This window comes from Cololabis saira, chromosome 16 (genome assembly GCF_033807715.1).
Source record: "Cololabis saira isolate AMF1-May2022 chromosome 16, fColSai1.1, whole genome shotgun sequence".
Lineage (NCBI taxonomy): Eukaryota > Metazoa > Chordata > Actinopteri > Beloniformes > Belonidae > Cololabis > Cololabis saira.
The window spans coordinates 15,721,923-15,749,461 of record NC_084602.1 but is presented as its reverse complement, the minus strand read 5'-3'; the positions used below and the strand labels follow the sequence as shown (position 1 = coordinate 15,749,461).

Here is a 27,539-nt window from a genome sequence, read left to right as displayed (position 1 = left end):
CAGTTCAACTTAATCACGCAATCGATCATGTAACGCACATTTTAGAGACTTCTGAAAGTTGACATTCGTGTCAGGAAAGCAAATTAATGATGTGAGTAGGTTTTAACGGGGTGGAATCAGACTCGCGACACTGATGGTTTATAAGGAGCTTGGGTCTGTGATCCTGACCTTCCCCCAAATACCATATATGCTAACAATTGAAACCACCTTGGGTTATTAATTATATAAAATGATAAAAAAAAGTTGATAACATTGATTGCTCAAAATAATTAATATCTGCTCAGACTTGTGTGGGTAAAGAAATTTCCCTTTAGCTTGAAAGATTTTATCTTCTGATTTTTCCATTCATCCTGTCTGAAACATGCTCATTTAACCGTTTCCTGTTTTGTTTTATAGTTGCTTTGTTTGCTCCCAGGGCTGCACCTACAAGTCAGTGCATATTGAGAACATACTACATTTGCCATTCATACGTAAGTCGTTAAATATTTTAATTCGACCGTGCACTCACTCACTTTGCTATTTTCTCTGCTGCAGCTGCGTTGCACTTTAGTCTGGAAATATGCATGTGTTTATTATATGGTTGCACTAATATGTTCCCTTCTAGCGAACTAAAATAGTTAGATCACTTTCGCTCATGATGCGTTGCCGTGGTGAATCACGGTATCGGAGCTCCATTGATGATGGCTCATACCTGCAGTCGACTGAAACAACTCAGAATCACCTTTACTGAAACTGAAAACTTTCAGTTTCTTAACTCAGAGTTTGTTGACTCTAAATTAGTTGTTTTTTTCTATGTGAGAAGGACATTGTCTGGATGGGAGCATAACTGGCTCTAAAATCTGTTTCTACCTTTCAGCATTAACGTTTCCTCTCAAGATGTGTATAGGCACTAATGCACTCCCATACCCTCCTCGCTCCAAAGCTGGGACAGGTGAGCGTTATGTGCAGTGATAAAACAGAGAGGTGCAACTGGGGGGCAAAGACGGCTACAATCTGGCCCTCAGAGGATCAAATCAGCCCGTCGCGGTGGCGGTGAGAGGATGCCTGGTGGGTCGCTCGACAGCACCGCTTAGATCGATGTCAGACTGCCTCTGGCAAACAGGTTAAAGCTGACACAGGTGTTGTTTTGCTTTTCCAGGTCTTTGTTGACCATGTTCCTACTTTTTTTTCGTTTAGATGTCTTGCTGCCACCAACTTCATAATAAGATAATACTTTAAATGGTCAAATTTCTCTCTTTTAACATTTGTTTATTTTTTGTTTGTTCTGATATGAATAAAATATGGGTTTCTGGGATAACTTTAAAATTGGGGTATAATAATAATAATACTAATAAAAGTAATCTGTCAGAATATCCAAAGCTTGACGGTTTAACGGTAACACAGGAACTAAGATTCAAAAATGTTGACTTGTGGTTTTTGGGGACAGACTTAAAAAAGAAAAAAAGGAGAAAATTTGACATTTGACATTTAGAAGAAAAAAAACTGATATAATCTGCTTTGCTTAAAAAAAAAAAAAAAACTGATTTTAGCGGTCCTGTCAATAATACTTTGTGATACGTGTTCAGTTTTCTGGGTTGGACTTGGATTGGATTTGTCAATTAAACCCAGAACACTGGTTGGACCAGAACCAGATGCTGTTACCAGCAGAACAGCGTCTACAAGTGAGAGAAAAGGCGAGGACATATTTCTCTCTACATTCACAGTCTCAGCATGCACGCCATGTTTTGATTATATAAAAGCAGAAGACAGTTGACTGACAGGATGGCAGAACTTGCAAAAAATAACCTCCTTAACAATCTTGCCCATGTTCCCAAGCACAGAAATAGAAGAAAAAGAAGGGAAATGTGTCAGCATGTGAAACTTGCTGCTCCGACAGGAAATCTTCCTCGTGTGTTTGGGTCAGTTCACTAAGGTTTTTCTGAATTCATGAAACAAATCCAGAAGTATTTGGAGTTTACTTCTACACATCTCCACAGTGGATTTGCAATAAAACAACCTGGATGTGATCAATATGTAGACGTTTAGCTTATTTTAAGAGTGCTCATACTAATATGGCATTTACAATGTGGGAATTAGGCCCTTTGTAAGTACAAAGACAAATAACAGTTAAAAAGCATGGAGTTGATATCAGCGATTGAGTTGGTATTTGGCAGCTGTTTGATTGAAAGCGCCATGAAGTCTCAGCGCAACGGGAGGAGGTCATTGGAGTGAAGAGAAAAACAAGATAAAACCTTTGCAAGGCCAAACTTGCGACTTTGGTGCATAGAAATGAAAGCACCGGGGAGGTCGAGGGCCACGGAAGACAACCAATCTTTTACTGAGGAGAAAACCTTTGACAACAACATCAACGTATAATCGTCAAGCTCTTATGCCTTTGTGAAGAGACACAACTAAGTACAGTATTTAGTGACGTCCGTGTGCTACAGAAGTCAAGCATTGACTGCAAATGATTTTAATACCTGTTAAAATGTGTCTACTCACGGTGCATTCACACCAGCCCTGTTTGGTCCAGTTTAAAAGGACCAGAGTGGGTTTGCTCCAATAGTCAGGTTTGTCTAGGGAAGTGTGAACGTGCAATCGAACTCTGATTCGGCTCAGATAAGCGGATTCTGGTCCACCCTTAAAACGTAGGTCACGGTCTGCTTCAGGTCAAATCCAGGAAGTGGACTACAACATGGGGTATTATGGGTAAACCCATCAGTTTAGCACAATTTCTGGGTGTTTTGGGGTCAGATGTGGACTAAGGACGAGGTAAAAGCTGGAAATATGGTCAGATGAAAATACATCACAGCTAAACGTTACAGTTAAGCCGAGTCCCTGAATCACTGCGTCTACCGGATGATATGCTATAAAAAAGACGTTAAAACGTAAGCGGTTAAATTGGCTGCAGTTCCTAAGCATTAAATGCCATATTTTTGTAAATCTTTTTAAATTAAAGCATATTGATTGTGTATTTAAAGTCCATTGTGGTGGTGCATAAAAGCAAAATAAAAAAAAAAGTTTGTCATTGTTCGATTATTTCTTTATTTTCTTAATTGTAAATGTGCCTGTCTGTGGTGGGCAGAGTAAAATCCGTTATCAGCGCAAAGATTAGACCTCGAGCTGTAACTTTATCAGCTCAAACAGCTGCTTTCCTCCCCCTCCGCCTCTTCTTCCTCCTCTTCCTCTCTGCCCTTGATCAACAATCTGCCTTGTGAGTTTTAATGAGGACATTGGGGGGGCAGTGAGGCAGCAGTGAAACGGCCAGTAGCTGGCAACGACCACTGGTGGAGGAGGGTGGTGTGGGATGGTGTTACCTCATGGCAAGAAGACACTGCTACTGAGCTGTATATAGTTCACATGATGCTGCAATCAGCCCTGGCCTGATGTCAGAACATCAACAAGCTCCAAAATCTGACGTCAAAAGTCAGTTCCTGTTATTTTCTTGAATTTAGAGTCTTTGAGTGAACAGTTTGATTACACAGAGGCAAAGAAACGAGTAACTGTCATCTACAAAAGCTCATGAATATGTCTTAAACAATAACAGTGGGGATACAAATATGTATATATTCTGTCACATTGAACAAGATATTGCAAAAATATAAATCTAAACAGGATTAGCTTGCTAAATATTTAAAGGTTGCAGAGACAACAACAGACACATTCACAGACATGTCATGCAAATCGTAATCAAGTAAGGCAAAAGAAAGTGCTTACAGAGATATATACAGCCGCGAAGCCAGACAGCGTTGCATGCTGGGATGGAAATGTTTTCCTTAGGGGGAGAAAGGGGGAGAGTTAAGAGTGGAGGAGCAAAAGGCAGAAAAAAGCAAGAAGATTCATGTTTTCATAAAAACGTTGATGTAATCTGACTGTTTATTGCCTCTGGAATGAACCTGAGTAAACGGCTGCTTTTGTCAAGATTGTGTATGACGCATAAACCTGAATGGCAGAACTGCACTGGGCCCGTTACTGCGAATAAGGTCAAAGCTGCTAATTTAGAGTTAACACTGGCGGATCACAAATCTCGTTAAATCTGCCTCTTAAAGGTGCTCTTTAACTGAGTTTGTGTGTTTATCCTGGTTGTACAAAGTGTTTTTTACATTCACACATCTTTACTGGCTGAACATCTTAGCCACAGGCAGTTAAAGGTGCTTTACAGAGGTGAAAACAGGGATTAAATAGACTAAATGAGATGTACAACTACATAAAGAGAAAAAAAATTACACATTTTAAAAACAAAGACAAAGACTCCTTCTGTCCTAAGCTTTAATTTTGCCATCAATTGCAGCCAATAAGATCTCCTAACCCATCATTCACAGACGTTGCCAAACTGTATTGTACGCTCCATGCATTGCAGTGCCAGCTTTGCTTCCCTCAAAAGTTATGGACATTTTCAACTATCAAACTGCAGCTACACAGCTAGCACTACCCACTGAAATCATACATCAAACATTCAATTAAACTGTATTTACCTAGCGCAAAAACACAACACATTTCTCTCAAGGCACTTCAACAATACAGTTCAACTCATTCCAAATGAGTCCAAAGGCAATGAAAAGAAGTCTGCCCAAAGAAAGCAGCAGATTGCACCAAGACTTTTTTTTTTGATACAATCCCCCATCCTGATCAAGCACAAGGCGACTGTAGAAAGGAAAAACTCCCCTTCAAAGCAGGCAGTTTACTTGTACAATGAGTAGGAAGATCTGATCCACAAATGCACAGGACAAAATTCACAAATAACACGTCCCATGTAACACGTCGTCAAACCAAACGGAGCAACAGAAATATCTCTGCTGTTTCTCATCATCAGTTGCTGCATCGACAGGACTTAGAGCTCTCCCGACGGCTCTGGTTGAACGGCCCGACAAACCATCTCTGATCGCGCTGTGTTCTTTACGAGATCACAAGAAAAGCAGAGCAGTGATCTCCTCTCCATCCCGTGTTGCTGTCTTGTTTATTTATCTTTACTCCACCAACTTGAAATATTGAATCACTTTTCTAAGCGAACGACGCGAATGTGATCGGTTTACTTGGCAGCATTGGCTGTTTTTAAAAATGCACACTATATTACTAGAGTCTAATGAGTTTTTTCCAAAATGTAGTACACAGTATGCAGTATCTAAGTGACAACTACAGTCTGCAGTATGCAAGAAGTATCCCAGTTAGCTACTTCCAGGAAAAATTCTAGCGCACAAATGATTAGTCGATCATATCCAATATCCAAATATGCAATATACTACAACTGTGAGAGCTAGTCGGAAAAGGTCGTAATCATCCAGTTGTGCCATAGTATAGCTGTTTTTGCAGTGGCAAAAACATATTTTTTATTATTTTCAAGATGGATAGAAGGATCAATTGCTGTAACGTCATTAAAAATTACAATTGCTCAACATTTTTTTGGTTGCAACTTACATAGTGTATGCTTCATTTTCTCTATTACGATGTCAGAGCTACGTAACGGAAGTAACCAGAAGCAGACTCAGCAAACCTAGAGAGGAATCTACAAGCCATATTTAATGTCTACGGAAGACATTATAACTCAATCAGTCCCCCAAAGTGTAGAAGTACCATCATGTGTACTTGTACTGCACTTGTACTACAAGTACTAGGATTATTTCTTTATTCAGCTGTAATCGTTGCTGGTCGTATGTGCTGATTTTTCCGTTCATACCAACATGCTTGAGCTTCTTTGTCTTTTTAAGGTCTCCCTGACCGTCCAAAAGCATTAACACCTCCAAGGGGGACACTACACCTGAGCACAATGACTTACAAAGAAACGTTGCGCAAAGAGATGTTCAAGAAAAATGCCAAGAAGCTTAAGCTCACTGCGATACTTCTTTTTTTTTTCGGTTTAAATCTCTTCTAATCTTTTTCAGATGCAAACTTACTTTGCTATGTCCTTCACAAACAATATTTACTCACATATGCAACTGCTCTACATCCTTTTATCATCATAAAACACATTTCAAATCTTATATAGTACAACCCAGTGTTTAATAAAGTGAGTATTTCTTTCTAACGACTGCACAGTATCCGTATATCTGCATAAGCCTGCAATTATTTTTCATGAAATGATGCAAATTTTGAAATGAAAGACAAACAGAGACCCTCTGGGTCAGAGTGTAATAATACGCCTTACCGAGCTGACATGATAGCGTATTGGTCTTTTCCCATGCAGATGTCCTGTGTGATGTACGCGTTGTTGTCACACGACACCCCCGGGGCCGTGTAATTGGGTTGGCACACGGTGAGGAAGAAAGGGGCGTGGTAACCGGTGGCCAACTGGATGACATCTGTCACCAGGGCCGTTGCCAGGAGACCGAACACATGAACACCTGAGGGAGAGAGGTGAGGGGCAGAGAGGTTAGGGCAATATTGGGAACTGCACAGAAAGCCCCTTGTGGCTTTTCCTCACACCAAGCTGCTCATTTGCGGCCACACACAGTCATGCGGTGACAGCTATGAACCTGAACCGACGCCTCCAGACTTCCAGTTCTTACATCTTGAAGCTTCTACATGTAAAGTTAAAATCTGTAACAGTGAATAAATTACTCCTTTCACTTCAAAGGTAGATATTTGCTTCACCTCAGCGAAGACTTTGTTTTAGAACATGATAGAGGTTGATGGTGGTTCAGATGCCTGAAAAAAAACTATCACTGGGTGCATAAATAGTCATTCGTCACCTCCAAAAGCAACGGAGGTTGGACTCACCTACAAAGCGCACGGTTCTCCGTAGGAAGGAGTTGAAGCTGCAGCCTCCGGCGTTTATGCTGCCCTCCGACTTGGGACAAGTCCTCAGTTTGGACTGCATGCAGTACATCAGGCCTTCCCCCAACATGATCTACAAACAACAGTTGAGAAAAGGCCATGAAGGATTGAAGGATGAAGGTGACGCCAATGTTTCCTTAACTTTCATTGCAATTTGCTGGGAGGTAAATACAAAGCAACTTAAAAGATAAAGTGAACAGAAATAAAAGGACAAATTGTTGGAGCGGTTCATGCCAGATATGCCCATAAATGTTTGTGATGGTGATCTACGAAGAGAGCGCAGCGCGGAAAGAATAAAAGCAAGGTGCTATTGAACAGTGATCACTTCCAATCAGAGTGATAGATGAGGTCTGTTTCAGTGCTGCTGATGGATTAGCAGTGTGTGTGTCTGCATGTATTGATTAAGCAGGCCTGCGGCATGGTTGATGATGTGAATGGGAGTGCGAGGCATATATTTATCAACGCGTGCATTGATCGTGTATCTGAGCGAGGAAATTGGACGTGCTTGTGAGAGTTTGAGAAGGTGCACATTTCTTTATTTATGTGACTTTTTTTGTGTTTTTGTGGCATGCGTGCATGTGCATGTATTGTAGCGCTGTCAATCCCCAACCCTGAGACACACAGAGGGTCAGTGAACCCCTGTGACCTCTATAGGATGACCATGGTTGGATAATCAACGTGAATTGAGTAGGAATTGATCAAATGCCAACCAGCGACACATTTACAGAGATTAATCGCCGAAGAAGCATTTTAGCTTCATTTAGCTTGTTCATTTGGTGGTTCAAGCTGCAAATCACGATATGTTTAAATTTATTACTCACGATGCTCGCAGTTATGTCAACAGAAAAAGTATTATTTGATTATTGGAACTGAGCTTACAAGGACAACACTTTCGGATTGCAAACGTTTAAGTCCATGTTTATTTCTCGGGGAAATATATCCATCATGAAAACTCCCAAGCCTCCCAAGCCCTAACGATCCTCCACATGTTCAGGATCCAGTGCACGCATTGCTGACAGCAGCACAAATGGACCTGACGGTGAAGGGAGCCATGACACATCTCCCTGCAGCCCTATGAGACTGGCTCTATGCAGTCTGTTCCAGATGGTCTGGGTGCAGAACCGTCGGCCACATCTTCCTGCAAACCTTGACTGCAACTCTGTAGAAGCAGAAGCAGCCTACGGTACCTACATGCCTGATTGGCATCTGATTGTCAGCAACCGGGAGTACCAGAAGCTCAAGACAAAAGTTAAAGACAAAATAAGTTGTTTGGAATTGGCAGAGAAGATTTGGCAAATTTTTCATGGGCGCATACTAAGCTCTGCTGCTCAGCCCACATGTTCCTTACAAACGTGGCACCATTTAAAAGGGAAATAAACAGGCTTTCCAATGGTAGAAGAGCATACTGCCGAGAGGCATTGTTACGACAAAGAAATACTCTACCAAACACAAATTTCCCTACTTTTTGTGCTATGTTTATATACTCTTTTTTTCTTGTCTGAATGCCAACTATCCACATCAATGCTGATTCACTCAACACTCATTTCTCCCCCATTACGGCTCTGTTATAACTCCCAAGGAAGTATAGCCAAGGACTGAAACGTTGTGCCATTCCTGCGCAACAGATCTGAAATGAACTGGCTGTTTGTTACCAGTTAATGGCGCTGGAAATGTGTATGAAGACATTCTTTTTAACAGGGTACTAACGAGACGGGCAGTTATTGGATGGTGAGGGGATTTTCACTCAATATGACAAAAACTGTTCTGGGTATGAAATTGCATTAAATGCCTTACCCTCCCTTTAGGATCTGTGAATGAGGATGTCAAACGCATTTCCGCGCACCTTTGTACTCCGAAGAGATGCAGAGGAGTCTTTGATTTGTTGGAGAGACGGTAAAAAGGAAAGCAGAACATGCAAGTGTACACGTAGGACTACACTTACGGAAGCTGCCGGACCAGCGAAGGCCAAACTCAGCAACATCAATAGAGGGATGAGCTCATCGCCCGTCTCTACGTAGGGCATGGAGAGGTCGCGGTCATGGCAACGGAAGCCCACCATTGCCGGGGACAAGACATCCGTCAGCTCCAGGAAGTACAGGGACACCAAGGAGGAGAGGACGATGGGGAGCTGGACAGGCATGTGAAAACATGTAAAAATCAATGCTAGAAACTAGTCAGGGAACGACCGCCGCTGATATTTTTGCCTGGAACAGTGATTCATTCATTGTTTTATATCAGCCTTCACAACAAACTCACATCACATTCAAGATTCAGGTCAGATGCATCCAGGTTCAGTCTGCTTCCCATGATTACAATTCACTCACTCATTAAATTAAAAACTGTGATCCCTCAATGCGTCTGATCAGCTCATACCTCCACAAAATAAAAGCATGGTAGCAGTGTCATGCTGTCCTTGGGTGGTTTCTTCTTGGCTTTGCTTTTGGGGGACATCATCTTGGGGTGGACCCATTCACATCCTGTTGGGACAACAGAGTTTTAGGGAAATTCTGAGCATTTTCATCGAACCTCACAAGATCATTGAAATGTCTGCCAGACCTGAACTTATCTGATGTTATCAAAAGGTTCATGAAGCTTTCGAGAATACCAGTTTGGGCTGAGCAACCTGACGTAACACCTGCTGAAACTTGAGACTTTATATTGTTGAAAACACAAATATATGAAAACCACCTCAGAACAATTTAATTACCTTGACAAGCTCAATAATTATGGCTATTATACTACTCAAACATGTTTAAAACCTGAAACACACACAATGTGAGCAGGTCTCATTGCTTTATCTAAAGTGTGCCCCTAATTTTTATGTGAAGTTTCAGCCCAGATTATTGACACGATCCTGCACACATGCAGCTGGTTTTGTTCCACATGGACTCTTTAGAGCACCCATCTGCTGACGCCATACACACCCCAGTGCACAGAGGAAATAAATATAAAAAGATAACTTTGGGTACCACTACTGCATTTATTGTCGTGGTGCCTTTATGGTTTTTTATATGCAAAACCTAAAGCATGTTCTGGGTCTCTGGAAAGCGCCTAGAGACAACTTCTGTTGTAATAGACGCTATATAAATAAAAATGAATTGTATTGAATTGAAAAGCAGAGAAAGACTGGACAGTTTGGAAAATGCAGTGGCTATGACGTCCAAGCTATTTCATGTTTTTATCTAACCATCTTCGTTTAATTTGTTATTATAAATCAGGAATTGATATGATTAAATGCATAAAAGGTCAAGGGGCAAGCCTAAAGCTTGGTTAATGGTTTGATGATGAACCCTTACCCATGACGTGACCCATACTGAAGGTCCTATACAAAGGCTACATGTATAGTTGCTGGTAAAAACCATGAAATATCTTGAGTTTATCAGGTTTACACCTGATTTGAAGTTCTACATAGAAACTACACATATAGCTTACATATATGACGTACATTGTTGATATTCATTCTCGTAAGTGGGTGTTTGCATTGCTCTGTAACGACATCACTCAACGCTAGGTGGCGGTACTATTCTGCAGTGCTGCAGCTCGGGTGCTGACGTGCCTCTTGTTTACTTCCTTTAGGTGTGTTTCCACTAGCGGGGGTTCCAGGGTGAACCTAGCAGATGGGAACCTCTAACAGCGCTGATGCCCTCCTCAGCCACTTGGCGCTGTAGCGCCAACACAAGAACCATTGACCGTACGTATAACACAGTTTACCACGTGATGCCGCTAATGTGGCTTTTTTGTTGTTCGCAAACTGTCAGGAGCATAAAAAGAGATGGAGAAGAAGAAAAATTAAAATTAAAAAAATAAACCCCTATAAAAGAAAAAAACGCTACATTGGCGTAATACGGGAACAAGGCCTGGACCTCCTCATTGGCCCATCTATTGTTGTTTCTTATGATCTCCATCTTCATCAAATGTACTAACACCAAAATGTTTCTGGTCCAAATGGTTCAAATTAGTTGTGATCCTGTGATTTATGTTCATGTGAGAGCCTAATTTACAATACCCGATCGGCAGAGATCCCCGACAGGTAGTCCGTCTAGGCTGATCTGAGGTTACCTCCTACTAGGGCTGCAACTAACGACTATTTTAATAGTCGACTAGTCACCGACTATTGAAACGATTAGTCGACTAATCGGATAATTAGTAATTTTTTCTTAAATTTAGTATGTCGCTTTAATTATGTGGCAAATGATAATAAACACGAGAAAGATGGTACTTCAATGAAAAATACTTTCTCAGAAAATTAGAATATTGTGATAAAGTCCTTTATTTTCTTTAATGCAAAAATGTAATACATTCTGGATTCATTACAAATCAACTGAAATATTGCAAGCCTTTTATTATTTTAATATTGCTGATCATGGCTTCCAGCTTAAGAAATATATCCTATCTAAAAAAATTAGAATATTCTGGGAATCTTAAGCTGTAAGCCATAATCAGCAATATTAAAATAATAAAAGGCTTGCAATATTTCAGTTGATTTGTAATGAATCCAGAATGTATGACATTTTTGTTGTTTTAATTGCATTACAGAAAATAAAGAACTTATATTCTAATTTTCTGAGACAGTCCTGTAGATATTTTATTCAACTGCCCCTGTTCATACAAAAAAATAATAAAATGTCCTATTTAAAACCAAGGACGGGCAGTGATCAGTCAGACATAAATCCATGAATAAATAAACTTCTGTCCATTATTTTTCATTTTTTAAGAACAGCCAAATGTGTTATATAAAAAATAAAATAAAACGTCTCATATTTTTTCCGTATCAAGTGGGTGAAATCGGTTCTGGATGGCAGGACGTGGTCTGGGTTGAACTGGTGTATCATTTATTGAAAACCGTCACCCAGACCTGACGTGCTTTCTCTTAAAATGCATTACCAACGTGCTCCCGTGATAAGCAAGGTCGGCTTTGCGAACCTTGCAAGTCATCTTTTTATTTACCGTATCGGGGCTAAAAGGCTCCAAAACTTTAGAAGTTTTGTTACGCGCAGCTGCTACAGGACGGGACGCCGTCCTTCTGTTTACCCGCTACCGCTCGGTAGAGACGCTATCGCGCATGCGCGACTCTCGGCAGAGATTGTATTGAAGTGAGACGCCTCACTCCGTTGGAAAAACACGTCAGACAAAGGCATCTTTTGCAGGACCGCTCCTGGTCAGGGAGACACATATCAATGATGTAGCCCCTGAAAAACCACCCAGGCACCTTTTACGTAGCTCTGATGTAGGAAAGGAGCAAATAAACCACATTTTTTTTTCGCTGGAGCTGATGAATTTTAAGCAGAAGTAATTTTTACTGACGTTGTAGCATTTGATCCACCCAGCTTGAAAATACAGAATAAGAAGATGCTACCAAGTGGACTGATCACGTTTGTTGCAGTCGACCTGAGGTGTAGTAACATTTTTGAAGAGGTGCAGGGGTGCAGGTGCTGTTCATCAACGGGGTCTGTGTGGAGATTGTTTCCAGCTTCCGGTTTCTGGGCGTGGAAATAGAGGATCACCTGACCTGGAGTGTCAACACCACCACCATCATCAAAAAGGCACAGCAGAGACTGTACTTTCTGAGAATTCTCAGAAACCATCATCTAAATCAACAACTGCTGGTGTCCTTTTATCGCTGCTCCATAGAGCATCCTCACTTATTGCATATGTGGTTCTCCAGCTGCACAGTGGCAAATAGGAAGGCACTCCAGAGGGTCGTCACAACGGCCCAAAAAATAATGGGCTGCACTCTCCCCTCCCTGGAGGAGCTGTATAACACCCGGTGTCTCAGGAAAGCCAGGAAGTTCATCAAGGACCCATCTCACCCTGGACACTCACTCTTTGAACTGTTGCCATCAGGCAGACGTTTCAGGACACTGAAATCACGCACAAACAGACTCAAGAACAGTTTCTATGCCAGAGCCATAACTACACTCAATACTGCTAAATAATCAAACTGACTATTTCCATGTGCAATACTGACCGAACCGTGCAATACCTGCCATAGAATCGTGCAATACCTGTATTTTGTCTTCCTGTTTGTGTCCTTTTAGAGAGTATTTATTTGTATAGTTGTTGTTTTAATATATCTATTTTTTTTTAAAACCATGCACCTTAAAGAAGATTGCATCCAATTTCGTTGTACCTGTACAAATGACAATAAAGACATTCTAATTCTAATTCTAATAGGGTTAGGCTGTAGCTACCTGTGAACCGCGATCCCTCAAACAGCAGTACATCGAGAACCGTCTCTCATTGGAAGTGGTGGAGGCATTACTTTGAGAAACACTTACAATAAGAAGAAACATTCATAAATAATATGACCCTGGGAGTTATTTCAGGTAGGTAATCTCTGCAGTGCACCTGCTTATTCATCCTTCTGAATGGCTCGTTCCAATTACTCAAATTGTTCCTTGGCCTACTTAAGGAGCAAGTACCGGTATTCATTCCTGATGCCTTGGGATGTCTCAACCTAGCTTGCTGTCAATCCCGCCTTCACCCCGACTTCCACCTGTGGGCTCCGATTCAAAAGGCGGGTTAGTCTTACACCCCTGTATTTACGTGTAACCTGATAAACTTTGCTTGAATGAAGCCTGAATGCCAAAGCCAAATATGTGTTACGATAAAGTGTTTTAAACTTACTGTGAGAGTTGTCTTACTGAAATGTCCCTCTTAACTTTAATAAGCACATGAAAGAGGAAAAAAAGGCTTTGCGTTAACCTCCCAAGGACAATGTTGACGTCTCTAGGCTCGCAGGAGCTCCCACAGTGAAAACACAGATGCATTGTAGTTGTTTTGTGGGAGGAAACTAAACATTTGCTTTAGACCACAGATTAAAAGAAAAAAGCATCCAGACTAATCAGAAAGAATTCGGAAATCCAGGTCCTTTTATGGTACAGGGTTGTGTCAGTGGTTTTAGATAAGGGAATTTACACAGATGTGGAAAGGTTCAGTAAGATTTTAGAGTAACATGATGCCTTCCAAAAAACATTTTCTCCAGGAATATTCATCCATTTTTCAGAGAGACAACACAAACAAGAGGAAGGAAGAGGACAGAAGAGGAACAAGATGGCGGAGCTACTGAACTGTCCTCTCTGCTGTCCTCACATGTCCACAACAGAGACGATGTGGGGAACTTAAAGAAAAAGCGACCATTACTGCCCCATAATGTTGTAAACCTTTAAATGTGTTAGCATAAGAGGAACTGACATTCTTCATCACCTGAAGATCTTTCAAGTCTGGTTAGAAGGAGTGGCCTGATTACAAAGAGGTACAAACTTTAATGTCCCACTTTTTTCGTGGGTTAAAGACCAAAGATTTTTATGTATTCATGTACAAATTAAACTTCTAAGAAAAATATGAAGAATCTTGAGTTCATACTGCCTGGAAAGAAATAAAAGTTAGTAAATTTAAGAATCACTATGGGTTTTTTACACGTACACGTTGCAAAAGACTAATTTATAAGAAAGCAAAAAGTTTTCGACAAAACTTAGAAGACAATTTTAGACTATTTTGCTAGTTTTAAGAATAATAGCTAAGAAAAATGTCTTAAAATAAGAGACATTTGACTAAATTTAGGAATATTACTCTTATTTCTAGAGGTGCTGTTTTTATAGTGTGTCTCCCACATAACAAAAACTGATGTATATTTGTTTATTAATGTGAATGATCTGAACATCAGGATTCAACTACCGGTAATGGTTTAAGCATCCAAACTGCTGTTAAACACCAAGTTTATCTCCCTGACACATCCCCTGACATGCACATATGCAGACATATGCTGCCTTCAGTTACTTGTAGGCAAACAGAAGGTCTCAGAGAGAGCGGGAGCCGTGGGCACAAACCTAAACACAGTTAAATATTCACGTCTCGCCCTACAGCTCGCTGTTTCTGTCCATAAAATCATGTCCTACAGACTTCCTCCCTTCTCTTTCTTTGTCCCACCCATCTCCCCGTTGCATTTCACGTCTTCTCATTCATTGACGATGTGCCTCTCTACCAGTCTGATATCATGTTTCCTAACACCTCCCTCATCACCTCTTCTCTCCCCCAGTTGTCAGTGCGACTAAATGCACATTTTAAATCGAGCTATGCCTATATCTTGGCAAGGCCATTTAATTGGACTCCCTTCTTTGTCCCAATATATGAAAAAGGGAGGAAATTGATTTATCGACCAAAGTATGTCACCCTCCACTACAATAGACGGCAACAGTGCCCACGTTCAGCCTGTTAGCACTGGGATTTTTCCAGTTGACCTATTAAACCACAGACGAAAAGAAAGGATTAATCTTCGGTTTAGCTGGCAGCAGCAATTCATCTAAAAAAAAAGAGAAAAACTTTGAAATGGATAAACTAACAGCTCCATCCGTTTCATGTCATGTACACTTAATTTTCTGTTTCTTTCTCTGAATCTTTCTGCATCTTTCTGTTTCTCCCAGGACGCTCGGGTTAGAGTAGGAGCAGGGAGAACGTGTGGGACAGAAACATGCAGGGACCAGTTCAACTTCAGTCAGTGGGGCGTTAGTCTGACCATAAGTTGCATGAATCTTTATTGGCATCATTAAGGTGCATCACTATCTTATCCTGTGAGAGCGCATGTGTAACACTTCTGTCTCCTGCAGTCCCCTGCAGACCTGCATATCTGTCTTCCCATTGCTGGTGTGTATTTTGCTGAGTTTATGTTTAGTTTTGCTTATCTCTCTCTCTATCTTTCTCTCTCTCTCTCTCGCTACCACTTCTTGCAGCTTCCTGTCCTCTGCCTCTTATCTGTGATCAAATCCCTGTCTTTGCTTTTTTCTAATGTTGTCCATCATTTCTTCCCCAAGTGTCCTTAATTTTTCTCTCTTCCCTGAATCCTGCCACCCCTCCTGTTTTTTTTTTTTTTATATCACCATCATTATTTCTGTCTCGGTTTCTGTTTCCTTGCGAGATAAAAGGGCCTGACCCTGTGGCAATATGACGCGGAGAGAATCAAAGTCGTCTACAATATAATTTCCATGACCCCTGGAAATGCACTGGAAAGGAAGAGGAGGACAACGATAAGCACAGATCAAAGAGAAGTAGGATTTTTTTTTTAAACTGCATGCCACTATGAATATGTGTGTGTTAGTGTGTGTGTGTGTGTATTTCTGGTGGTTGGGGTCTGTAGCGAAGGGGCTGAGGATCAGAAACAGGGAGGATATCGAGATGGAGAGACTCCAGTGTGTCTGAAAGCAGCTTAGGAAGACGCTGAGAGTCCTGATTCTCACCCTCAGAGCTGCTCGGTCTCGGTGACCTGCTCCAGCCGGCATTTAAACCTCACCCTAACTCTCATTTCATACACACACACACACACACACACACACACTTATACACACACACACACACACGCAAACTGAGCTTCAGGGCTGAAGAAACGGGGGGGTGTTTATCTATCAGAACAGCTTCTGCCCTCTGAGAGACATCGTATGTGTGTGCAGCCGCGATGTATGGAGGTTTTTATGCTTGCCAACATCATGCACGCACTTGAAGCTGTTTGTGACAGCATCTGAACGAGACCAAGCGCCAACATCCCAACTTCCGGGTCAAAGCCAATACAGAGCAAAGAGAAGCTGCAGCAGAAATTTTGGAACAGAAAATAAATATACCAACAAATAAAAAAACGGTTCGGGTCTCCATAGCTAGATTTCACACTCATGCAACAAACAATGTGATGAAAGACCTAACAATGCATAACATTTCAAACTGCAGGTCCCATTGCAAATGCTGAGCAGCAGCTCTGCAGCGTCTTTAGCGCGGATCTGAAGGAGCTGGAAACAATGGCGGATCATTTCGGGACAGTTCCACGCGGACGCCTGCTGGGGCATAAATCATCCTGCGCTGCTGGATATGGGTCCCAGTGGAGCTCTGCTAGGCCTGGTTCCAGCTCCGACATCGCTTGCCGCTTCGATAGTGACACTTGAAATGTGGACAAATTTGATGAGAATGAATGTAGAGTAAAATAAATTTGTATCTTTGGTTAACGTGAGCTCAGCCGGCCAAGCTAAAATAGTTAACTGTGACTAAACTAAGCTTTGACGGGTTTCAGCAAGCTTCCCGGACTTTTTTGTTGCGCCCATTGCAACATGGCGCCATCGGAGTACGGCATTGGTCCAGCTCTTCTTATATAGTCTGTTTACAGGACTCATCACTGGATGGAGGTGGAGAAACCGAAACTCACTATTAAAGCACAGATGGGAGAAAGATTAAAAGCCACGCTAATACACTTGTCCGGAACCAAACCACAGGTGTCCAGAATCAATTCAGTAGGAGTGACTTGTAAACTTTGCTACTGCTTAGAATTTTCATGATGATTTTAATTTTTAAAACCATTAGGTAACTCCCGGGTCCCTCCATGAAGCCATTCTCCATCTGTCATTATCTCCACTCATTTACTCAAGGCTTTCTCTTCATTGGGCACCCATCTGTTATGGCAGTAGAGCGGGTGACAAATTAAAAAAGCAATCTCACACATAGCGACGACGGTGAGGGGCTCAGGTGCTCTGTTAAGCTGTTGGAAGCAAAGGTCCCATCCTCCGAGAGGGATTGCAAATCAATACAGAGTCGTTCCCAGTGATCAACTTCATCCTCTGATGAAGACAGCTCTAATCTGATAGGAGCACCATCTTCTCAGGTGACTATACTGCCACCCCAAGGGCCGAGAGCATCACTGACTGGTTCATGGAGTACGAAGATGATGTGTTTTTTAGAGTATGACCATTATACTTGTTATATCTTGACCCTACTGAATGCTATATCCTGTACTAACGTGCTAGACCAGGAGTCTTCAACCCTGCATCATCACACCTGATTCTAATTAACAGTCATCATCAGGACGGGTCCGGTTATGGCGTCTGCCTGAGCAGCAGCAGGTTTCCGAGCTCCGATCCCGTGTGCCCACTTTGCACCTCCATTTTGCCAAGTCGACCCTCAACTAACCCACTCAGTTCTACAAAGGCTTCTTGTTAACATTCTGAACAAAAATGCCAAGAAGGAAGCAACATAACCAGACTAAATTGGCGACGGACGGCGACGAAGACGATGAAGCTAGCAGCATGGACCACGCGTTGGTGGATGACGAGGTGGACTTGGAAGATGCTAATGAGGCTCACCAAGACAACGGTGCTAATATTTTAGCTGCCATTCGTTTGTTGAGAGCTGATTTTACTATCCAACTGCGCGAAGTTGTCTCGTCTAACCAAGAGATAAAGGAAGCAATTGGTGCTTTCTCTGAGAGGCTAAGCACGGCTGAGACCCGCATCTGCAAAGCTGAAGACGAAATCTCGGGGCTAACTGGCAAGGAAAAGTCCCTTCAAAAGAAGGTTCAAGAGCTTACCTTGAAACTTGACGACCTCGAAAACAGACACCGAAGATCAAACCTACGGCTGATCGGCTTGCCCGAGAAAACTGAAGGGGGAGACGCGGTCGCATTTCTTCAAACCTGGCTGCCTGAAGTCCTCGGACCCAACGCGTTCCCGAGTCCCGTTGTTATTGAACGTGCTCACCGGCTGCCCGGCCGACAAGACCCGAATACCTGAATATTGCCACGTTGATCCTGCACATTACAGTTGAATATGCTTGGATGCTTTCACTTGTGCATCTTTCATGGGGGTGACGGAAAACATGATTATTATTCACTGGGATCGGAGCGCTTTCTGTTGTTTTATTGTTTTTATTTTTTTTTTCTCTCTTGCTCCTTTTTGAAGGATCAGAGAACAAAGCCGGGTCGCTTCAAGTGGGGAGGGTTTTTCTGTGTATTTGATCACAGGGGGCGGGAAGGGTTAAGAGTTCTGTGTTGTGTTATAATGTTCTTGTATTTGAAATGTAAGGTGCTTTTTTTCACAGTAAGGGCAAAACAGTATCATCAGGGCCATGCTATAATCACAGTATTATTACATGAATAGGAGTTTAGATCTTCAGATAATTTCTTGGAATGTTAGAGGCCTAAGGAAATTAGTTAAAGTAAAGCAAGTTATGAATCGGATCAAACAATATGATCCCAAAATAGTTTTCTTACAAGAAACACATTTGCTTTCTAATGAAACAGGTCGCTTAAAGAAAAGGTGGCCAGGTCAAGTAGTCACATGTTCTTTTTCATCATATGCCAGAGGAATTGCAGTACCATAAGTCTGTTCCTCTTCGTATTCAAAAGACAGTTCTGGATCCAGCGGGCAGATATATTATTATACAAGCTTCATTAATAAACCAAGACTTGATTCTTGTGAACTTATACGGTCCTAATAATGAAGAGCCAAACTTTTATAATAATGTATTTTTGCAAATTTCTTCTTTTCGGGGAATCATAATAATCGGGGGTGATTTTAACTGCGCCCTTGACCCAAAATTTGACCGCTCTTCAGGCATAGATCTAACCCATATAAGAAGCAGGAAGATAATTCACCAATTTATGGAGGAGCTTAACCTAATCGATATTTGGAGGGTTAAAAACCCGACAAAGAAGGAGTATTCTTGTCATTCAGCTACACATAATACATACAGTCGCATAGATTACTTTCTCGTGTCCAAATTGCTTGCTCCAGATGTCAATAATTGTGAATATAAGAGTATTCTCATTTCCGATCATGCTTTACTTATGCTTAACTATTCAACTACAACTGTTGTCAAAGGGAAAAGACTCTGGCGCCTTAGGCCACAATGGTTACAAAATCCCAAATTCCTCGACTATGCTGGTCAGAATATTGATGACTATTTTGAGTTAAATACAACAGAGACTTCCGCCTCAGTAAGATGGGAGGCCTTTAAAGCTTTTATTCGGGGTCAGATGATGGGATATACAAGAAATAAATCGAATAAACAATATCTAGAAATACTGGAGTTGGAAAGAGATATAAAGGAACTTGAAGTGGAAGTAACTGAAAACTTTAGTCAAGAAAAACAACAGAAATTAGCGATTTTAAAAGCTAAGTACAATAAGTTATCCACTAATAAAGCCCTGGCAGGATTAATTAGACTGAAGCAGACCTATTATGACCAGGGAGAGAAGGCAGGGAAATTACTTGCTTGGCGATTAAAAACAGAGCAAAATGCAAGAACTATTACAGAGATTGTCACTGACAATGGAGATAAAACATCAGACCCTCAAACAATTAATACGTTATTTGAAGCATATTACACACAGTTATACTCATCGGAATGTTCAGTGACTAATGACTCATTTCAAGATTTTTTTGATCAGTTAACGCTCCCCTCTCTTACCGAGGAGGCTAAAGCTGATTTAGATTCTCCTATTACTCTAGCTGAAATATCTGAAGCAATTGACAAACTTAAAGGGGGAAAGGCGCCTGGCCCAGATGGGCTACCTACCGACATCTACAAAATGTTCAAGAATAAGTTATTATCTCCACTGTTAGATATGTTTGTAGAAAGCTTCAACTCCGGCAAACTCCCTCCGTCCATGTGTAATGCACTTATAACTCTAATACTGAAGCCTGGAAAACCAGCAACAAAATGCGATTCTTATCGGCCGATTTCGTTGATTAACTCTGATGCTAAAATACTTGCCAAAGTACTGGCACGAAGGCTTGAGAAGTACCTGCCTTTTCTCTCTGACCCAGACCAAAATGGATTTGTTAAGGGGCGGCAAGCTTTCCACTCCATTCGTAGGGTTCTCAATATTGTTTATGCAAAGACAGAACATCCAGATACAGCAGTGCTCTCGATTGACGCTCAAAAAGCGTTTGATAGAGTCGAGCATCAATATCTCCACAAAGTACTCGAACGTTTTGGCTTCGGTCATTATTTCTCTAATTGGATTAAAGTCCTATATAACAACTCAGTAGCATCTGTATTAACAAATGACATTATATCCAATTCTTTTAATCTCACTAGAGGCACACGCCAAGGTTGCCCTCTTTCACCCCTTTTGTTTGTGTTGGCAATTGAGCCCTTGGCTATTGCTATTAGGAGCAATCAAAATATTATAGGAATAAAAATAAATGAGACTGACAACAAAATAGGTTTATTTGCAGATGATATTGTATTTTTTTTATCTCATTTAGAACAATCACTGCATCACATGTTTAATGTCATTAGCTCTTTTAGTAAGCTGTCCGGCTACAAAATTAATGAGTCTAAATCTGCTATACTTTTCCTTAAACATTCAGAAAGAATAAAACCCTCTGTTCAAACCCCATTCAAGGTGATTAGGGATAGCTTCACATACCTTGGAATTAGAATCACTCCTAAAATTGTAGATTTAGTAGAGACAAATTACAATCCAGTGATAGAATCAGTCTCAGAATCAATTAATAGATGGTCATTGCTACCAATTTCCATGATAGGGCGGATCAGTATACTCAAAATGAATGTTCTTCCGAAATTCCTTTACCTCTTTCATTCCATTCCTCTTAGTCCTCCTATTAATTTTTTTTCAAAGATGAAAAGCATGTTTTGTAATTTTATATGGAACAACAGACGGGCTAGACTTCGCTTATCTTTGCTTTATCTCCCCTACGATAGAGGAGGCTTGAAAGTCCCAAACCTCCAATGGTATTATTGGGCTGCCCAACTCACTACTGCCTCCTGTTGGTTCTCGCAAAAAACGGCACAGTCCTGGATGAGTATGGAAAGAAGTATGTCTTCCCCTCTACCGCTCAATTTATACTTATATTCAGCTAAATTAAAAGAATTAAAAGCGTCAACACTTAACCCCTTTGTTAAGAATACAATCTTAGTATGGTATGAGGTTCATAAACACAAACGTGAGATACCTGTGATATCTAAATTTACACCAATCTGGGGAAATAGTGATTTTAAACCTGGCCATAAAGATATGGGCTTCAAAATTTGGGCAAACAAAGGTCTTAGTAAAATTGGAGATTTATTTGACAACAACACTCTCTTGTCGTTTGTTGATCTGAAACAAAAATATGACATCCAACAAAACCATTTTTTCAAATACCTGCAGATAAGAAGCTATATATTTAAGTTACAGAAGTCTTTATCTATACCTACTCTTAGCCCTATAGAAGAAATAGCTACAAATCAACACCCTAAGAAGGGACTGACTTCAAGCTTCTATGCATCAATCATGGAAGGATCAAAGGTTTCCTCAGATGGGAAAAGATTGGCATGGTGTGAGGATTTAAATTCAGTAATTTCCATTGAGGATTGGCAAAAGACTTGCTTAAAATCCCAAACACAAACGATAAATACCCATTTTAAACTACTTCAGTATAAGTGGATAATGAGAATATATGTAACACCAACTCAACTAAATAAATTCAACCCCAACAACCCTGACACGTGCTACAAGTGTGGTAGAAAAGGCACACTATATCATTGCCTATGGGATTGCCCACTGATTCAGACCTTTTGGAGTGAAGTGATAGATATGATTTTGAAGGTTACAGGTGTAAAACTAATATTAGACCCCAAACTTTGTATTCTGGGTATTTTCCCAGTTAACCCTAACCTCACCAAGGCAATTAAATCTATGATTATTTTTTGCATGTTACAAGCCAAATACACTATAGCAAAGTCATGGAAATCCACTACTAAGCCAAGTATTAGTGTCTGGCTTGCAGGACTATCAGATTCGCTGGCACTGGAAAAACTCACCTTCACGTTAAAGGGTAAATATTTAATCTTTGACAGTATGTGGAGATCTTTTATGGTGTTCTTGGAGGGGAGGAAAGCATTGGAGGCAGTTTCCCCCTGTATGTAAGCCATCAACAAGCAAAATTACCATATATTTATTAAACGTCTGATTGTTTATTTCTTTTTCACTTCTTTTATTTTTTATTTGAAATGCTTTTCTTCAAGAGAGATTATTGTTTATCTGGATTCTTGGACTGTAAATAACACATGCTACTGCCCTATGATGTTTGTATCATTCAAGAGGAGCCTTATTGTGACAGTTTTGTTCTGCACCTGAATTTTATTTGTTGTATGTGAATATTTACTCTGAAAAATTAATAAACACACTTGTTTAAAAAAAAAAAACAGTCATCATCAGCATGTCACCAGTTTCAGTTTCAAAGTTTATTTAGACGGGACAATGCATATTCATGAACACTACATTTTAAGCAGTGTAAATACACCAGGTTTTAGCAGAATTGCTAGTTTCCACCCGCAGTCCCCACAAACAACCAGACACACTCACACCTACAGGCAATTTAGAATGATCAATTAACCTAGCATGCATGTTTTTGGACTATGGGAGGAAACCGGACTACCCGGAGGAAACCCACGCAAGCACGGGGAGAACATGCAAACTCCACACAAAAAACATGCACACAGTCCTGGGCTATACATGCCCCCTCTGGCCAACCGGGGCGCCAGATGGGGTGGGGAGGATCCGGCCGGAATAACGTGATCCTTCCACGCGCTACGTTCGGCCGGAGAAGCCCCACCCTGTCTGGTGAAAAGATGCGGCCTGCTCACTCCTCAGGTTAAGGAGGAGACCTGAGCTCAGTGCAGGGCCCTCCCGGGGTTGGTAGAGGATGGCAATGCCCAGGACTGTCACTTAGGTAGGAGCACGGGGTGGTAAAAATGGGAGAAAAAAAAACCGGGATAAAAATATTTAAAAAAAAAAAAAAAAAGAATTTCTATTTTCAACTGATTTCGGTCAAACATTTGGTTTCGGCACCGAAATGGAGAAGTGTCTTTGTTAATCTAAAAGCTAATTATTTAAAATATTCAAAATTGAACTTTAAACAATGTCTGTTGTAACTGTAGTTTAAATGTAACTTTTCTTTATTCTGCTACTGCACTCTGTTGCTGAAATGTGCTAGACAAATAAACTTGCCTTGCCTGGCCTTGCCTAAACATATGAACATGTTCTATCAATCATCAGATACATGGGTAAATGTTTAAACTTCGAACCTGATGAGTGGAGAAATCTTTTTTTTTTTTTTTTTTTTTTTGGGCTCTAGTGGCCCTTTATTGGAGATGCAGACTGGAAAGGGGTAGAGAGAGAGAACGGGGAAGACACGCAGCAAAGGTGCGCGGGCTGGATTTGAACCCGCGACCGCTGCAGGAGGAGGACTGTAGCCTCAGTATATGGCCCGCTGCTTAACCCACTGCGCCACCAAGCGGCCCAGAGAAATCATTTTAAGCAAGACAGATCAGTTATCAGAACAGTTGCAGCTATTTTCTGTAAATCCCCTTTAACGTAAAACCTTTTATAGCATCATAGCATGACCATTGAATTCTTACACAGTTTTAATTAGTTTTGTTTAAAAAAATGCTTCACTGACTTAATTGTGCACATAGAGAACTTAGTCTCTTACGAACTGTTTCCAAATCGCTCTAAACAGTTGCTGTTGTGATCGTCCATTACGGCTAGCTAAAATATTAACGCGTTGTGGCTGAATTTACTCATTCATACTTCAGTTGGACTTTGGTTTGCAGAGATTCACGATTACAATATCGCTCATGACATGTGTTCAGTGACTAGCCTGAGAGACGCTCAGAGTAATGCCTGTTTCTACTTGCTCCCATCCAATCATGAGATACATCCAGAGTTCCTATTAGAACCTTCGTGACCTCTGACGTAGATGCTAAACTCCTCCTTCTGGTGTTTTTCAGAGCGTTATTTGTCCCACGTGCATTGAAAAAATGTCAATCTGTGATGTGGATTTTGGAGAGAGCTTACATCGTGTTATCATCAAATGCTAGCTAGCACAGCACAAACAACTCACAGACTTTCAAGAAAACTGATTTCTTTCAGTCGTTTGAATGTGTAGTGAAACGGCACATGCTACAAGTTTGGACTGTGACTTAAAAAATCTGCATGTTGTGTCATAAAATACATGAAATAGCAGTTTTAGACGTCCAATAGACAAATATTATTCTTGTTTAGACATTCCGTTTTCCGTGCATGGAATTGGTTCTGAAATTTGCCCGAAGCAGCTGCCTCTCTAAGCAGGAGGCCCCCTGAGGGGGTTTCTCTCACGTGGCAGCAACAAGCGAGTTCTAGAAACAGCATTTCCAGCATAAGCTTCAAGCCCAACCTTCCACTAAAAGAATAAAAAATAAAAATACTTCCCTGAATTGAGCACTAGGGGGGAATGCTATGTATTTCATTCGGACCGACGGGGCACATGGAGCCCAGGTGTAGCATATTTTGTGGGGCGGTGGAGATGTTTATAATTACGATATCTATATCGATCACAGATACAGGCTGCTGTATTCTCGGGAGGCTCGAGTCACTGCTCCTCCATATCAAGAAGACCCAGTTGAGAGGGTTCAGGCATCGAGTGAGTATGCCTCATGGATGTCTCCCATGGGGATGACCAACCGTGAGGACATGCTGGAGGGATTATATCACTCAGCTTGCCTATGTGAATCCCCCCCCCAGAGGAGCGAGGGGAGGTGGCCAGGGGGAGGAGGCCAGGGCTCCTCCTGCGACCCAGTTCCAGATAATCAGAAGAAATGGATGGATATCTATGTCTATTATCTACCATGTAACGTGTTCAATGACTTCACTCTTAAGTTACACCTTGTTTAGTGTTGCTTCTGTGCAATCAATCCATTCGTTAGTCCATTAATTTGTATGAGAACCTCTGTCATTCTGATGTAGAGTATTTTCAAAGAGCTATTTGCCTCATGTGCACTGAAAATTTTCCACTCGTGCAGTGGATTTTGGAAAGATTTCTGTTATTCTGTTATTTGGAGTCCCCCCAGCCCACACCCTCACACCTCTCTGTGCATCTCCCCATCCCAAATGTATCATGGTACAAAATGACCGTATAACAACATGCCACTTAACTATTCATATTAACAAACGTACTCTAAGTATAGATACAGTAATTTTCAGTAAACCTGAAATAAATGAATATTAAATAAAAAACTTGAACCTGAAACAATAAATACATATTAAATAAACTTAAAACTGAAATAAATAAACAAATCCGAGTCACAAATAGCCATCAATTAGCCTACTCATCAAAAGAAAGTTACCTCGATGCCCCACAAAAAACTGAAAGCAGGTCTAGCAAGTCTGAAATCAGAACTGAACGTACATGTGTGCCTTTTACAGATGCACAAGTCATCAGTGAGGTTGAAAACTTCTTAACATAAATTGATATAAAACTATAAGGTTATTTCCTTCAAGTGAGCAAACCCATGAATGCCAAACCAAGAAAAACAAAGTTTTCTGTAAAATGTTTAACTTAAGACACTGAGAAAGAAAGGTGAAATAGAAAAAACCCTCCCCATAAACCATATCTGTCGCCACATTATTCAAGCTCACACAAGACTGGTGCTCTCTTCTAACCACTTAAATTCCCAAAAGTTTAACCATTACTCACCTAGAAAGTTACCGCTGGCTGTTGGCCCTGACCTGGCAGAGACCTAAGACCCTTGTGTGACTCTGGTGGAAGTGGGTAAACTCCCCTGCCCTTAAAGCACACCCATCATGATCCCTTATCTTGATCATGTACATTCACCCAAATTATTGATAAAAAAAATTCATTAATGTCTGCATTTTCCAGAAAGAGAAAACATGTTTGTGTGAGCATTCAGTTTTCTTTGATTGGCATTGATTTAGTATTTTTTATCATTATAAGTAATTAGCAGGTGCGGATTGCAAAAGATTGGTGAATTATAAAAACGTGAAAGCCATGTGCTGATTTTTCCTCTCACGGCGGGTTGTTCCGGAGGTCCACCTCGGTACTCACCTCTGTCCCGGGGGCTCCGTGAATTCATCGAGTCCCGACGACCCCTTCCCCCCCGGCGTGCTCGCGCGTGCTGCTCCAGTTTTGCGATGTCTTTTCTAATCCATCTCCACCTTCCCTTCCCAAAATATCCAACCCCTCTCCGGGGGTTCCGGCGCGCTCTGGTGCGGAGTACCGGCGCTCCGGGATCACGGGAGGAGACTGGCGGGTGGGAGAGGGAGTGATGGGAGTGAGTGGGGATGGGGGGGGAGAGATTTCCTCAGAGGGAGCAGGGATGGCCAAAGAAAGGAGCCACGAGAGGGTTGGTGGTGGTGGTGGAAAAGTCCAATTTACCGCACTTGCTGGTTGCGCGCTCCGCTCCTTTCTGCGTCCTGGCTTCACATTAGATTCACGTGCGGGTCCCCCTCTCAGTATAGGCACCTGCAGGTTGTTTATTCCCAACAAAAGCATCCAGCCGATCACATATAAACAGAAACTGTGTGTTAAAAGCAGTTTCTATACGTGCGGCATCCGTCACATTGGTTTTTGGGTATACCGAGTCAGCGCCACACGGGGCACACACACACACACACACACACATACACACACACGCGCGCACACACAAAGGCATGGGAGTGTGGGGGGCGAGTGGAGAGGGGGGTTACTTGGGGAGGAGAGGGTCGGGGTGTGTGTGCGCCGTATGGTGGGGGGAGGAGACAGTCTGGTCCACACAAACACACATTTCTCAGCCGGATTCTTGTTTCGGGGCTGCCGCCGTGAGGCGACCGAGACAAAGGGGTAGTTTTTGGAATGTGTGGCTCATGTGCGCATGTGTGTGTGTGTGTGTGTGTGTGTGTGTGTGTGTGTGTGTGTGTGTGTGTGTGTGTGTGTGTGTGTGTGTGTGTGTGTGTGTGTGTGTGACTGAGAGAGAGAGAGGGAGAGAGAGAGAGAGGAGGAAACGTTTCCTCCTACGCATGTGTGCGTAAAAGTGCGTGGGCGGCTTCCACGGGAGAATCTTATTTCCACTGAAATGAAACGATCTCCCAATCAAACACGTGCTGCCTTCGTAAAGCCATCGGGTATTTGTTTTTATTTGACCCCGATCGCCTGTTAATAACCAGCATCCACGCACGGAGTTGCGCCTGTCTTTGTTTACCCTGAAGGGTG

At 41.6% G+C, this 27,539-nt stretch overlaps 1 protein-coding gene across 1 annotated transcript in view; it reads right to left on the bottom strand.

The window, feature by feature from the left end:
• The window catches only part of plppr3a (phospholipid phosphatase related 3a), a 34,366-nt gene extending 7,439 nt beyond the window's left edge, over positions 1-26,927 (bottom strand). The window contains exons 1-6 of the mRNA XM_061743129.1: positions 26,397-26,927; positions 9,124-9,227; positions 8,693-8,878; positions 6,694-6,823; positions 6,122-6,317; positions 3,697-3,754 (exon numbers count right to left, since the gene is read on the bottom strand). Of these exons, the coding sequence (XP_061599113.1) occupies positions 3,697-3,754; positions 6,122-6,317; positions 6,694-6,823; positions 8,693-8,878; positions 9,124-9,227; positions 26,397-26,424 (702 nt within the window). The 5' untranslated portion in view covers positions 26,425-26,927. The remainder of the gene's footprint in view (positions 1-3,696; positions 3,755-6,121; positions 6,318-6,693; positions 6,824-8,692; positions 8,879-9,123; positions 9,228-26,396) is intronic.
• Positions 26,928-27,539: the final 612 nt, after the last annotated feature.